This window comes from Oncorhynchus nerka, linkage group LG14 (genome assembly GCF_034236695.1).
Source record: "Oncorhynchus nerka isolate Pitt River linkage group LG14, Oner_Uvic_2.0, whole genome shotgun sequence".
In the NCBI taxonomy this organism is placed as follows: domain Eukaryota; kingdom Metazoa; phylum Chordata; class Actinopteri; order Salmoniformes; family Salmonidae; genus Oncorhynchus; species Oncorhynchus nerka.
Window position 1 is genome coordinate 38,440,324 of NC_088409.1, and position 16,130 is coordinate 38,456,453.

Consider the following 16,130-nt stretch of genomic DNA (forward strand, 5'->3'; position numbering starts at 1 on the left):
TTCTGCCTCTTCTCTTCCTCTCTGTATCTGTATCTGTATCTGTCTCTTTCACTTTGTCTGTCTGTCTGTCTGTCTGTCTGTCTGTCTGTCTGTCTGTCTGTCTGTCTGTCTGTCTGTCTCACAGAGTCTTCCCTGGGCTCTGTATTTGGGGGTTCCACACAGAGGTGAGTTGTGTCTCTCTCTCTCTCTCTCTTCTTGATGACCATTGTTCACTCACAACCCTATAGAGCACATGATCTCATCTGTCACTGACTGCTTTTTGATACACATACCCATAGTAACACACCTTTTCCTCTAAGCTAGGCTGAACGCAAACTCGTCCCGTCTTATGGAAGGATGTTTCTCTTCACCTCTTTCTCAGTGTGGATGAGGAGCTTGGTGAGCTGTGGAGGCAGGAAGACAGGCAGCGGCTGGGTGAAGAGAGAGAGAGGTAGAGGGAGGAGAGAAGGACGGAGGGACTGAGGGGTGCTCCCCCCGGGGAGGAGAGGGGGGAGAAGACAGGAAGGCCTCTGGGACGCACCTTCAGCTTCCTGCGCAAGATGGCCGTCCAGCGCAAGGTGAGAGAGTGAGAAAGAGAGAGAGAGGAGAGTGTGGGTGTGTGTTTCAGAGTGTCTGTGTCTCTCTGTGATTGTGGGTGCATGTGGATGTGACCCTGTCACAGCTGTCACTATGCAGTAGAGTACTTGAGTAGAGCGCAGGACCATCTCTGAGGACAGAGAGTTGGAGTTTGGTAGTAGGCTAGCTTCCCCTACAGTGTAGAGTCCCAGCAGTGAACTTCCCCCAGAGAGGAAGTGACAGTATCTGCTTTATTTAGATTCAGCTGTGAACCACCCCCGATATCAATTTTACCACAACCAAGGCAAGGCCCTCCAATTCAACACATATGCTGTTTGCCAAGACTGTAACACAATGTTACAGCAATGATATATGTACAACAATATTGTCAAAGCAGTAACCACAACAGTATTATTCATTATGTTGGGCGAGGCTCTCTCTCTTGTGCTGCTTAGATTATTGTTGACGATATCTGGCTAGCTGAATTGCAACATGCTCTTGATTTCTGATAGAACATTTTTAAGTGTTTGTACTAGTGGGTTGTGTGTGTGTGTGTGTGTGTGTGTGTGTGTGTGTCTTTTTATAGTAATGACAATCTTTAAACAGCAGGGGGAGACTCTGTTTTGGGAGTTGGATATGATGAGTGAAGTGGAATAAGCAGCACTGTGGCCCTCAGCAGGATGATGATGTATGGCCAAGTTGATGATTTAGGCATTCCACACTTGAACTGAACTTGGGTACAGCTGGTGTTCTTGTATATGTGTTATTTGTGTCCTACTAATCTCTGGTGGACAGACGGACGTCTCATAACTAGTATCAAGAATCTGATGCAATTACGCAGGATTTAAATTCTGGGTTTCAGATATTACTGTCCTACTAATAAGCCCGACCAAAGAGCAGTATGCACCATCACACTTTTTGGAAAATGTATATTTTCTTTTGACATGTAACACTCCTATACGTAACATTTGATGTATTCTTGTCTGTATATTGTTTAATAATTAAAAAAAACTAAAAGCAAGGGAGACTAAAACAATGCCCTACCAGCCCCTCCAGACTAAGTCCCTGATTTAAGACCCCCTGGGTTGCCAGATTCCTCCGAGGTCCTTATCACGGGGGGTTGCCAGATTGTGCCCTCCATCCCAACTGATAAGAAATCCCACTGATGTCACAGGGACGTGGCTGTGATTTTGATGATCAGCAGTTCATTGACGCAATGACATCATCGCCTCCGACTCAGATGGCCTGTTAGAGACAGACAGCTGCTGGCCCTGTTTGACGGAGCTATTTCTGGTCTGTGACAACAGACATCGTGTGTGTGTGTGTGTGTGTGGTGTAACCAGGTATGTGAGGTTTGTCCACACCCTTGGTGCTGTATGTTTAGTGGCTACTGGACTCCAGACCATAAGCCCGAGATGAATGGACAGACAGACAGAAAAGAGACAAATAAGAGAGAGTGAAAGAGAACAGAAGAGTGAAAGAGAACAGTAGTCAGAAGGAAAGAGACTGAGCTCACTTCTCCAGACCTTTCCTCTCTACAGCAGTTATGAGCTCTCTCTCTCTGTCTCTCTCACTATAACATATGACGTCTCAAGAAGTCAGCATGTGGAGGAGTCTACTTTGGAATGTAAATCAGTGTGCTTCTGCTGTGTGTCTACAGGACTGTCTGTATTCCTACTGACCTCAGTGTTATACAGAGCTGGCTGAGCTGGCTCTATATGTTAGACAGAGACATCTGGTGGCTTTAGATTAAGCCCAGTACTCTCATAATGATAATATGTCATGTCTTTCAGACTGGAGGGAGCTGAGAACAGAACACTTTACAAGATCACAAGTCTGTTATTCATATACTCTTAGAAAAAAGGTTTCTTCGGCTGTCCCCATAGGAGAACCCTTTTTGGTTCAAGGTTAGTCCCTTTTTTGGTTTCAGGTATAACCCTTTTTTGGTTCCAGGTATAACCCTTTTGGGTTCTACATAGAACCCTCTGTGGAAAGGGTTCTAACTGGAACAGAAAGGGTTTAACCTTGAGCAAAAAGGGTTTAACCTTGAACCAAAAAGGGTTTAACCTTGAAACAAAAAGGGGTTAAGGTTTTTTCTAAGAGTGTACCTGTACAAATGTGTCTTATACTACTCTGAACAAAAATGTAAACACAACATGCAACAATTTCAAAGATTTTACTGAGTTACAGTTCGTATAAGGAAATTGAAATCAATTAATTAGGCCCAAATCTATGGATTTCACATGACATGGGTTGTCCTGGGTGGACATGGGTTGTCCTGGGTGGACATGGGTTGGCCTGGGTGGGCATGGGTTGGCCTGGGTGGGCATAGGCCCCCACAAAAGGGCTTTATTACAGAAATAAATACTCCTCAGTTTCATCAGCTGTCAGGGTGGCTGGTCTCAGACGATCCCACAGGTGAAGAAGCCGGATGTAGAGGTCCTGGGCTGGCGTGGTTACAAGTGGTCTGCAGTTGTGAGGCCGGTTGGACGTACTGCCAAATTGGAGGTGGTTTATGGTAGCAAAATTAACATTCAATTATCTGGCAACCGCTCTGGTGGACATTCCTGCAGTCAGCATGCCAATTGCACGCTCCCTAAAAAACTTGAGACATCTGTGGCATTGTGTTGTGATAAAAATGCAAATTTTAGAGTGGCCTGTTATTGTCCCCAGTACAAGAACCGCCTGTGTAATGATCATGCTGTTTAATCAGCTTCTTGATATGCCACACCTGTCAGGTGGATGTATTATCTTGGCAAAGGAGAAATTCTCACTAACAGGGATATAAATTAATTTGTGCACAAAATTTGAGAGAAATACGCTTTTTGTGCATATGGAACATTTCTGGGATCTTTTATTTCAGCTCATGAAACATGGGACCAACACTTTACATGTTGAGTTTCTATTTTTGTTCAGCGTATGTTGAGTAGGAGGAAGTTATGTCTGTAGATAGACACGACCCTCGCTTAAGAGCAAACACATCTGGACAACATGTGTCTTGGTTTTGTTGGTGTGTGTTCACTGTGTCCCAGGGGAAGTGTGTGTGTCTCACTATGTTTAACAGTGAATGTACTTAACAGTTTTGTGTACATTAAAAAAAATGTATTGGTATTTAATAACTCTTGGCCAAAGTCACTATTTTCCCTTCAATCCCTCATTCCCCCTCTCTTTTCCCCGCTCTCTCTCTCCATTAGCTCAATCGCTCTCTTTCCCAACTGGGCAGTTACTGCTTCGGGTGGCAGGATTGCATCAGCAAGCTGGCTTTTCTCCTCCACTATCCCTCTCTCCCCAGCCCCCTCTCTCTCTCCGTCACTCCACCCCCACTCCTCCGTTCATTTGTCTCAATCCCACACCATTTTCCTCCCTTGCCTCAATGCCTCCGCTTCTCTGCGTATTCTCTCTCTCTCTCTCTTGCACCCCTTTCTGTTATTCTTCTCTGTGTCCCTTCTACAGTCCCCTCTCCATTTCTCTCCCTTTGCTTTTCTCTTCACCCTTTCATATATCCCCTTCTTCCTCCATCTTTCCATCATTTTCTATTCTCCCTCCCATTTTCAGTGTCTGATAATCTCTCTCCGCTTCCTCTCTTCACCACTCTTTGTCCCACCCCCTTCAACCTCCCTCTTTCCAACTCTCGCTCTCTTTTCCACTTTTATCTGCCCTATTCCAAATGTCCATTCTGAGGTAGGCAGAACAGCGGATATGAAACTCATAAAGAAGCCTGCGGAGGGTCAGAGAATATTAGCCAAGCAAATATACCCTGCCTGATTAAAGCTGCCCACGTCTCGCATCACAGCCGTTACATATCCTCTAATATGCTATCATACCAACATGTTCACTACTAACTGCTCTTAGTCTCTCTCCTCTGTCCATTCCCCACCATCACTCTCTTTATCTCTCGCAGTCTTTGTTTTTCCATTCATCATATCGGAAACTCTTATGCGAAGGGTGATGTCATGTTATAGATGCTTATAATTGTTTATGAGGACTCTTTCGCTAAATGACGTGCTCTTCTTTTCTGTTTTGAAAGGGAATACTGTTGCCCTCTTATCACGCTGTTACACATTTTCTCATTCTCTAACACACACACACACACACACACACACACACACACACACACACACACACTCTCTTTCTCTCACTCACTACGTATTGTGAGGCGTTGTTGTCTCCCTCACAATAACTCTTCAGAGGGTTAGTGTGTGACAGTGTCACTTAGTGACTTGTGTGTGTGATGTTGGTTGACTATGCTCAACAGAAGTATTGTACAATTTCCTACACCTGTGTGTTATATCATACCACCCAAGTGCCGCCAGGCATCGCACGCACACGCTCACACACACACATGCATGCATGCAGTCTCTCCCATACACACGCACGCATGTACGCACACGTGGGTGTGTGTGTTTGACAATTGGCAATTGGTATCAGATGAGGACTCATGAAGAGAAGATGACGACCTGAGAAGACGGAGGAGGAGCTGGAGAGGATCACAGTGGAGAAGGAAGGATGCAGATAGCCCTCAACTGAACCAGAGAAGAAGAAAGAGAAACAGAGAGTGATAATGCATAGTGCTCAGAGAGGTGGAGACGGAGAACGTCCAGTAAAGTAGAAATTGTGTTGAAAGCAGAGAGACTGAAAACGAGTGGGAGGATGAAGAGGCAAGGTCACACAGGCACAGTCCTATTAGAGATAATGAATGGTGTGATATTGCAGTTTGTTGGACCGAGTTGTACAGAGGTCCATTGGCTGTGGGTGCATGGTTGGGCGTTTTCCTCTCTCATTGCTCTCTAAATGTAGCCCTGGGCCACTCTCCTTATTTAACCTCCCCTTCTCCCTATTTTCCTTCTCTCCATCTTAACATGCCCTCTATCCCTTTACTATTCTTCTCTTTTCCTTGTTCTATTCCCAAATACATTCACCTTTACTTTTTACAGTCCACATTTAGCCTTTAAGGCATCACCTCCCAACAGATGGTATCTCTCCCATGCATTGCCCAAATGGGAGGTTTTCATAATTATGTTTTTGCCACGTCAACAGGCAAACTCACATTATGTGGCTCAAGTAGCACAGTTTAATAATTGAGGTTTCAAACAACTATAATCTGAATTGTGCTGTAAATGTACAGTAAAACATTGGGGCCACCATAGACTGTACATGGGCACAACTCATTTAGCTAACCCCTAAATATGAAGCCTAGGTTACACTCCGAGAAACCTTCACCTCCAGAGGTGTGGTTCCAAAAAAATATAGTCACAATCTGATTATTGGCTTTTCATTACGTCTCTTTACCCAGTGGGCGGGTTAAGTACTCAATACTCATCTGTGGTTGGTGAAAAGAAGGAAAGGGGGTGTTTTGATCTGAATAGCTCCGCATTCAGAGGCGCGGCTTAAAAATGTTCGCTCCTCCTTCAGAGTGCGGCGTCCGAATTTCCTGCATGAGAAACGGTTCAGTTGTTCGTCGAGGCCCGTACTCAGACATATGGAGAAAAGTTAACGGATTCGCCTTCCATGCGCTATTATCTGACGTCGCTTATTCCACTGGAAATGTTAAACTGGGATTTTATCTTCGTTTAAGAAAACATTGCAATAAAGTGAAAGAGAAGGATTGGAGATCACCTTTGATTTAAATTGAGGATCAATCTCTGTTGATCCCGTCCTCGTTATGTCCCGTGTCACTGAACCGCTGCCCAAAACGCGTCAAGAGAGAATGAAAGAAATCAATTTACGGGTGAGTTTGAATCGTCATATGGATATATAACTGTTCAATAAAGTATTCAAAGCATAGATAATACATTTGCATTTTCAATAACAATTTGTTAAAATGTAGAAGGCCACTAGTAGCCTATATCAGTAGTTCTGTAACATGGGTTATTCTGACATTTATAATAGCCTACATGTGTTTATTATATAAATACATAATGATGTCTTTACAGTAAAATACAGCAATGACTTGGAAATCCCCCATTTACTCATTCCGGGTATACCAAGAGGAGTAGGGGAAACGAGGGGGCTCCCTTAGACTCCTGCTTTGTATGGTGGCACCTGGCAATGTAATGAAACAACCTTTTTAATAATGATTTAGACTACTATTAATGCTAATGATTTTGTCTACTTTGTCAATGTTTGTCCCGCCCGTTGCATATCATAGAAAACCATATTGCTTGGCAAAAGGGTTGCATAGTGCGGCACAGTAGCCAAAGCTTGAGACCTCGAACACGTTGTCCGAGATAGAGGAAATAGTTTGGGGGAGGGGGGAAAAACCGCAAGTGTGTGTGTGTCTGTCATTGGTCTAGTCATGGACTATACGGAATATTACGGATCAATAATATGTCGAACAGTAATTGCAAAATGATGCAGTTACGCTATTAGACACATGACACGTATTCAAAAATGAATATTGTTCAACTGTTTTATGAGAGAGACCGTTGCAAATGCTGTATAACGGTATACGTCAAAGAGATGCCTATAGCCTATTCTTATAATCATTGTATTTGTTATAACGTCTCCCGGGCTCTGTTGTCTGTCTTCGCCATGTGATTTGGTTGCTGCAGCATGATGATAAGGATACATTGTTTCTGTTTCGCAGTAATTGTATCATGCACTCTGAAAGTGACAAGGGTGGATGGACTATAGCACAGTTGTGGATGTGTGTTGCCACATATGCTGCGGAGTACTAGGTCAGACACAGATACTGACATATCCACATTTCCATAATACAAGTATGTTTATTGAATCTTTACCATGGTTGTTGTCAAAAAGTAGTTTCTCAATAGCACCCCCCCCCCAAGAGTGTATCTAGAACCTAAAAGGGTTATTTGGCTGTCCCCATAGGAGAACCCTTTGAAGAACCATTTTTGGTTCCAGGTAGAACCCTTTTGAGTTCCATGTAGAACCCTTTCCACAGAGGGGACAGCCGAAGAACCCTTTTTTCTAAGAGTGTATGGCATGGCTAAAAGATCAGACGGTTGAATGTGTTTGTGTTAGTTTTACAAATCACTTCTTGTCTTGTGTATCTGAGTTCTACTAAACAAGTGTGGTCATGTTGTTTACTGTCTCTTCACACCTGTTTAAATCAGAAGCATTTCTACAAGTTTAGCATCCGTTTAGTCCACGTCATCTGTTCACTTCCCTTTCCCAGCCTTCTCTTCTGCAACACTTTGGATCCAGATCTGGTCCGGGTCTTAGCTTTAACAAAGTCCTCTGAGTATCATTTGATTTTATAGTCTTAGAACATGGTAATAGTACATATCCTTCCTCTCTCCTATAGCCTGTCTACCCCTCCTCCCCGCTGAGGGTGTGTATAACCTGTTGGCTTTGTGTTCCTGGTTTGTGACAGGTTATACAGGTGTAATATGATACTCTTGCTTTATGCCTATCATTATTGCAGCAGTTTTAATTCATCATCTTACTGCTTCCTGATCAGAAGGTAAAATGTGTGTGTGTGTGTGTGTGTGTGTACAGTGAATGTGTGCTACTATCTCTGTGTGATGTGTACTGTGAGATTGGTTTGTGTGTATTCTATGATACCTTATCTCACTGCTTTGTGTGTGGTTGAAGTCAGAGCTCAGATGTTTACAGGGAAGTGTACAGTTCCTATGGAAACACAAGTGTCAATGTAGTTCTGTCTTGCGTAGCCTTTTGTTTGGTCAACCTTTAATGGAGAAGGCCACAAGAGAAGGATTTGTTAGAACAGGATAGTGGAGAAAGTACAGCTGTTGTGGGCATATATTGTAAGACCCAACCAAGTAGTCAGAAGTCCAAACATATTCACCAATGGCAACATTACTAACTAAAATCACATTGTGTGTGTGTCATTGTGTTGAGGGGAAATGTTAGTGGGTGATGCCCACTGAGTTAGAGAGGTTAGAGTGAGGGATTTCTGTGTGTGCATGCGTACGTATTTGTTTGAATGTGAACGTGTGTGTGTGTGTTCTTCGTCTGACTGTGGGATTTCAGCCTTTTGGCCAAAGCTAATTTAGCATCCCAGTGCCGTGACCTCCACCCCCACTAGAACAAGCAGACCCAAACACACATGCCAGCAGATGTGACTGGTGGAAAGGCATCAGGGCTGGCATGCATAGTCACACGGAGCCACATGCCAATACAAACTCGCAGTGCTAGACAATCACATATGAAATACTCCAGGGCTCAATGTCTACACATACACAGACAAATGCGCACACACACACTTCTGGACTGTGTATATGTGTGAGAGAAAGAGATTTGGCATTGGCGTACATTCAGATTAGCCAGAAATCCCATGTTTCATGCATTTCACAACCCAACCCTTTCTTTTCTCTTGGGGGTTCCATTGCTGTTCATTGGACCCTATGCACCCCAGCAAAGTTGCACATCATTGGGTAGAATGTGGGGCAGGACAGAGCAGGGATTGTGATATATACAGCCCTGGGGGAAGATGAGAGAAAGAGAGCGGGAGTGAGAGGGGGTTTGAGTGAAATAGATGGAATTGGAGAGGTTGGGAAGGGATAGCGGATGATAGAGAAAGATATTGTGCGTGTGTGAGAAAGAGGGAGGAAGCTCTCTTGTCAGTTGTCACAGGGTCTCCATTGTACCAGTTGGGGAATGGCTCTGACTGGTGGGCTTTTCCCACATTATCTCTCCCTCATTGCTGTGCCAATAACTCACTGCACACCTAAGTTGCTTTAGATATATTCTATATATTTAGGGCTTTCCTATTGCCGAATCATATATCAGAGTTTTAAATCTGTCTGGAAGACTAATATTATGAGATGTGTAGTTGACGTAGGCTGAAAGTGTCTGGGTGAGTCAGAAAGACAGGAGGTGAGTCAGTCCTTGCCTTATATATCTGTTTGAGACAGGCGAGGAGTGTCTGTGTGATCAGCCTGTTGTATTCTCATTATGTGCTCTAGTGGTCGGTGCCTCCAGGAAAAATAGCTAGGAGTCTAAATTGAAGACCTACACTCTTAGCATTGCACGCATGCACACACACACTCCAGTTGTCAGACTGACACAGTGCGCTCTGTCCTTAAACCCAAGGCCATAAACTCCGTAATCTTAAAGAAGCCTTTTCCTGATCATGTGACCTCAGAAACCTGCAATCTGACCCCCCCTCTCCACTCCCCCCGGTCTGCCAATATGACTTATGACCTGTAACCAGAGGTGGGACCAAGTCATTGTTTTACAAGTAACAAGTAAGTCTCAAGTCTTAGCACTCAAGTCCCAAGTCAAGACAGTCAAGTCTCAAGTCCTAAACTTTGAGTTTTGAGTCCTAAACAAGTCATAATGTGCTCTTCACCAAATGTAATACAATTTCATATTTTTAACAAGAGTAATAGATAGTATATTACATTTATGCAAATCATGAATGCTTTTAAATATATATATATATATATATATATTTATTACTTTCCAAATAAACATTACATTTCCATTGAAATATATGGGTAGCCATGAGAAAGACCCTCCCCCCAATAGTGATCGACTATCGAGGATCGCTATGGTGCGCAATCGGGCGATGTAGGCTTGGACACAATCGCCCAACCTTGTTTTAGGATCAGCAGTAACATCAGGCAGGATTTAGGCTACCAACTGCCTAGCCAGTTGTAACTCAATGTTTACATTCCCGCACTGACTGACTGTGTGGAGGCTCATTGATTTAACGTTACGCTAGCCTACATGATACACTGTATATAGCTGTCGGCTATATTAGCCACGACTTACCATTCTTTGTGCAGTTTCAAATGTCGAACAAAGTTGGAAATTGTTGCGCCTCCCGCATGTTTTGCAAGTTGCAATCCGTTTTTTTGTTGATACAGCATCATCTTTATATCCTAAAATAATAATTTGGGGTATCATCTTTCCAAGGGCTCCATCTGAATTCAAGCAAGTGAGCGGATGGGGGGAAGCAAGTGAGCGGATGTCATTATGTACTCTTAAAACCCCAAATATATCAAATATGTTTTACCTAATCAAAGCGGCATGTAGACTTCATTCATTAAGGTTAAATGGTGACCTGTTGGTTCCATTCATGCTATTTTATAGGGGCCCAGTCCTAGATCAGCTTCTGTTTCAGACAGTGCCATAGAGAGGCCATTCTTCAGTGCAGACTCATAAAGTGGACATGCATCATATGTCTGCAGGCCCAAGAATAAGGAGTGCCCAGTTAATGGGCCTGAACCGCGCGGTCATGTGACAAAACAGACCATACACTGTACAACATACATGCACGCTAGAGGTCGACCGATTAATTAGGGCCGATTTCAAGTTTTCATAACAATCAGAAATCAGTATTTTTGGGCGCCCATTTGCCAATTTTTTTTTTTTTTTTTTTACACCTTTATCTAATCTTTATTTAACTAGGCAAGTCAGAATAACACATTCTTATTTTCAATGACGGCCTAGGAACAGTGGATTAACTGCCTTGTTCAGGGGCAGAACGACAGAGTTTCACCTTGTCAGCTCGGGGGATCCAATCTTAACCTTAACTATTCCAACGCAATAACGACCTGCCTCTCTCTCGTTGCACTCCACAAGGAGTTACGCGAATACAGTAAACCAAGGTAAGTTGCTAGCTAGCATTAAACTTATCTTATAAAAAACAATCAATCATAATCACTAGTTAATTACACATGGTTGATGATATTACTAGATATTATCTAGCGTATCCTGCGTTGCATATAATCTGACTGAGCATACAAGTATCTGATTGAGCAGTGGTAGGCAGAAGCAGGCGCGTAAACATTCATTCAAACAGCACTTTGGTGCGTTTTGCCAGCAGCTCTTCGTTGTGCGTCAAGCATTGCGCTGTTTATGACTTCAAGCCTATCAACTCCCGAGATGAGGCTCCTGTAACCAAAGTGAAATGGCTAGCTAGTTAGCGCGCGCTAATTGTCGTTGTGTTGCTTGTTCGAGTTCAGGGAGGAGCGAGGAGAGGGACGGAAGCTATACGGTTACACTGACAATACTAAAGTGCCTATAAGAACATCCAATAGTCAAAGGTTAATGAAATACAAATGGTATAGAGGGAAATAGTCCTATAATTCCTATAATAACTACAAACTAAAACTTCTTACCTGGGAATATTGAAGACTCATGTTAAAAGGAACCACCAGCTTTCATATGTTCTCATGTTCTGAGCAAGGAACTGAAACGTTAGCTTTCTTACATGGCACATATTTTACATGGAACATATTGCACTTTGTTTTTGCCTTATTTAAACCAAATTGAACATGTTTCATCATTTATTTGAGGCTAAATTGATTTTATTTATGTATTATATTAAGTTAAAATAAGTGTTCATTCAGTATTGTTGTAATTGTCATTATTACAAATAAATAAATAATCAACAAATTAATCGGTATCGGCTTTTATGGTCCTCCAGTAATCGGTATCGGCGTTGAAAAATCATAATCGGTCGACCTCTAATGCACGCACACAAACACTTGTGTTCATGGGTTACTACTACACATGAAAAGTTCTTCCCATGAGGCTAAGGCCTGTTTTAACACTCAATAGTGTGCCCACACTAACACCCAACAGAGACCTAATCACACACACATGGACACACCATCTCACCTTCTGTCGACAGATCACACACACTGTCATTGTGGTCACCGGTGTGTGACTGCACCTGTGTAAACAGCGTTGCTTTAGGGGGCTGTTCTCACAGTCAGCCTGGTAACGGACAATGGGTTCACCTCACAGCAGCTGACTAGACCAGTAGGGGAATGGACCAATCCCATGGGGAGGGAGGAGAGAAAGTGAGAGAGGAGGACTAGAGATTGAGGAAGAGGAGAGCGACAGGTTTGATTGGCTACTCAGCCACATAGCTCCAGCCAAACACCATGTTCCCCACTAATGTTTCTTCTCCACGGTCATAGAGCAGTGGAAGACTTCCGTTTGAGTTGTCAGGATGGCGAGTGATTACGAAGGGGGGAGGAAAGAAAACATTTAGGAGAAATAAGGATAGGTGGAGGGGTGCTTAGTAGTCTGTAGGTAAAGGACTTTGTATAGGGGGTTTGGGTGTTGCAATAGCTAGCATTTTATTACAGGTGTTTTCTTTGGAGTCTTAGCACTGCCTTTGTGAAACCCCCACTAGAGGTGACTGAGTAGGGGTCAGGGGTGGAACCCAAACTAACTAAAGCCAGAGTCACAGGAAGTGAACTCATCAGAGAGCTTCTTAAAACAAACAACACCCTGTGTGAACCTGATGACTCAGTCAATAGCCCCAGTTCCCCCCTCACACTCCCCCTGAGTGGCTGCTACTGGGTTGAGTCTGCTACAGTAATTACCCAACAGACTGAAATACTGTAGCTTCATCACAGTATCCTGGCTTTCATAAACACTGATTTGAATAGAATGATTACTAGTGAAAACCTATCTAGTCATACCTATCAGGGGAAAATGCACAAAAGGAGACTATAAATTAGGGCTGGAGTCAAATATTGATATAATTTTGTCCAAAATGTATATTGCGATATGTAACTACATAGATTTTCCCCCCGATCACTAATATAAATTAATATTAGTGCATAGCCTGTGATGGCTCTTTCTGACCATTCTGAAATGACTGTCAAGGCATAGATAGTTATCACAGCTGGAGCTGAAAGGACCTGGCCTACCATCTGAGCTCGGTCTCCTCTCTCCTCCGTCCTCATCACAGATGGACAAAAAGGCACTCTTCTATCAGGGATCATCATTTTGAATTGAAGAAGTGCACTAAACTGGAATATACTTCAGTGAAAACAGTAGTAACCCTAAATACCCAGATACCTCTGTTTAGTAGGCTAACAAAGACCAAGAGCATTCAATTTTATGTTTTGTCCTGTGGTCACCTACAACAACGAGACAGCCTATAGGGAGGAGGTCAGAGACCCGGCCGTGTAGTGCCAGAACAACAGCCTCTCACTCAATGTGATCAAGACAAAGGAGATGATTGTGGACTACAGGAAAAAGAGGACTGAGCACGCCCCCATTCTCATCGACGGTGCTGCAGTGGAGCAGGTTGAGAGCTTCAAGTTCCTTGGTGTCCACATCACCAACAAACTAACATGGTCCAAACACACCAAGACAGTCGTGAAGAGGGCACGACAAAACCTATTCCCCCAAAAGATTTGGCATGGGTCCTCAGATCCTCAAAAGGTTCTACAGCTGCACCATCGAGAGCATCCTGATAGATTGCATCACTGCCTGGTATGGCAACTGCTCAGCTTCCGACCGGAAGGCGCTACAGAGGGTAGTGTGAACGGCCCAGTACATCACTGGGGCCAAGCTTCCTGCCATCCAGGACCTCTATACCAGGCTGTGTCAGAGGAAGGCCCTAAAACTGGTCAAAGACTCCAGACACCCTAGTCATAGACTGTTCTTTCTGCTGCTGTATGGCAAGCGGTACCAGAGTGCCAAGTCTAGGTCCAAGAGGCTTCTAAACAGCTTCTACCCCCAAGCCATAAGTCTCCTGAACATCTAATCAAATGGCTACCCAGACTATTTGCATTGCCCCCCCCATCCCCCTCTTTTACGCTGCTGCATGTACATATTACCCCAACCCGGTGCCCCCACACATTGACTCTGTACCGGTACACCCCCTGTATATAAGCTCAGCAAAAAAAGAAACATCCTTTCACTGTCAACTGCTTTTATTTTCAGCACACTTAACGTGTAAATATTTGTACGAACATAACAAGATTGAACAACTGAGGCCATAAACTGAACAAGTTCCACAGACATGTGACTAACATAAATGGAATAATGTGTCCCTGAACAAATAGGGGGTCAAAATCAAAGTAACAGTCAGTATCTGGTGTGGCCACCAGCTGCATTAAGTACTGCAGTGCATCTCCTCCTCATGGACTGCACCAGATTTGCCAGTTCTTTCTGTGAGATGTTACCCCACTCTTCCACCAAGGCACCTGCAAGTTCCTGGACATTTCTGGGGGGAATGGCCCTAGCCCTCACCCTCCGATCCAACAGGTCCCAGACGTGCTCAATGGGAATGAGATCCGGGCTCTTTGCTAGCCATTTCAGAACACTGACATTCCTGTCTTGCAGGAAATCATGCACAGAATGAGCAGTATGGCTGGTGGCATTGTCATGTCAGGTTCATGTCAGGATGAGCTTGCAGGAAGGGTACAACATGGGGGAGGAGGATGGCTTCCCTGTAACGCACAGCGTTGAGATTGCCTGCAATGACAACAAGCTCAGTCCGATGATGCTGTGACACACCGCCCCAGACCATGACGGACCCTCAACCTCCAAATTGATCCCACTCCAGAGTATAGGCCTCGGTGTAATGCTCATTCCTTTGGTGATAAATGTGAATCCGACCATCACCCCTGGTGAGACAAAACCGCAACTCGTTAGTGAAGAGCACTTTTTGCCAGTCCTGTCTGGGCCAGCGATGGTGGGTTTGTGCCCATAGGCGACGTTGTTCCCGGTGATGTCTGGTGAGGACCTGCCTTACAACAGGCCTACAAGCCTTCAGTCCATCCTCTCTCAGCCTATTGCGGACAGTCTGAGCACTGATGGAGGGATTGTGCGTTCCTGGTGTAACTCGGGCAGTTGTTGCCATCCTGTCCCTGTCCCGCAGGTGTGATGTTCGGCTGTACCGATCCTGTGCAGGTGTTGTTACATGTGGTCTTCCACTGCGAGGACGATCAGCTGTCTGTCCTGTCTCCCTGTAGCGCTGTCTTAGGCATCTCACAGTACGGACATTGCAATTTATTGCCTTGGCCACATCTGCAGTCCTCATGCCTCCTTGCAGCATGCCTAAGGCACGTTCACGTAGATGATCAGGGACCCTGGGCATCTTTCTTTTGGTGTTTTTCAGAGTTAGTAGAAAGGCCTCTTTAGTGTCCTAAGTTTTCATAACTGTGACCTTAATTGCCTACCGTCTGTAAGTTGTTAGTGTTTTAATGACCGTTCCACAGGTGCATGTTCATTAATTGTTTGTTTCTTTTTTTGCTGAGTTTTGTCTCACTATTGTTATTTTACTGCTGCTCTTTAATTACTTGTTACTTTTATTTCTTATTTTCATCCATGTTTTTTTAACTGCATTGTTGGTTAGGGGCTTGTAAGTATTCGGCGCATGTAACTAAGAAGATTTGATTTAGTTGATAGTTAGCATGAAAAAATAACGATTAAATATGTTTATTGATTACGAAAAACAGATTTCCCCTGATGAAGATGCCTCTGTTATTTTATGTCGTGGTGGAAATAGCTGTAACCATAAAACACTGGTATGTGGACTCCTACTGTGCAATAACTCTCTCTCTACTGTTTGTGTGCCGTACCTTTTGTAAGGAATTGTTCCATAAGTCAGTTTGTGCGTGTTTATAATATGTGTGTTTCAGATGTAGGATCTTAATTTGAGCCAGTTTGGTACAGCAGGAAAGTAATCCTTCAAAAACAGGAAATGTTAATTATTATGTAGATTATAATGAATGAACATTTTTGTAGGGGTTATGTTTTTCACAACGGGAAAATCAAGTCTGAAATTACTAAATGGAAATGATAAACTTCAGATGCTCAAAAACATTTCAAGTTTAAAATGTTGTGCATTGCAGGAAAGTTCTCCTGCAACAGGGTGATCAAATTAT

General features: G+C 43.7%; 1 protein-coding gene across 2 annotated transcripts in view; it reads left to right on the forward strand.

Moving 5' to 3' along the window:
• Positions 1-474: 474 nt before the first annotated feature.
• Positions 475-16,130, forward strand: part of LOC115140996 (rho guanine nucleotide exchange factor 2-like) — a 45,258-nt gene continuing 29,602 nt past the window's right edge. Inside the window, exon 1 of one of the 2 annotated variants that reach the window (XM_029679557.2) lies at positions 475-557. In XM_029679557.2, the coding sequence (XP_029535417.1) occupies positions 540-557 (18 nt within the window). In that variant the 5' untranslated portion in view covers positions 475-539. Of the gene's footprint in view, positions 558-5,982; positions 6,284-16,130 lie in introns of those variants that run through there. The other variant, XM_029679556.2, reaches the window with a different exon arrangement.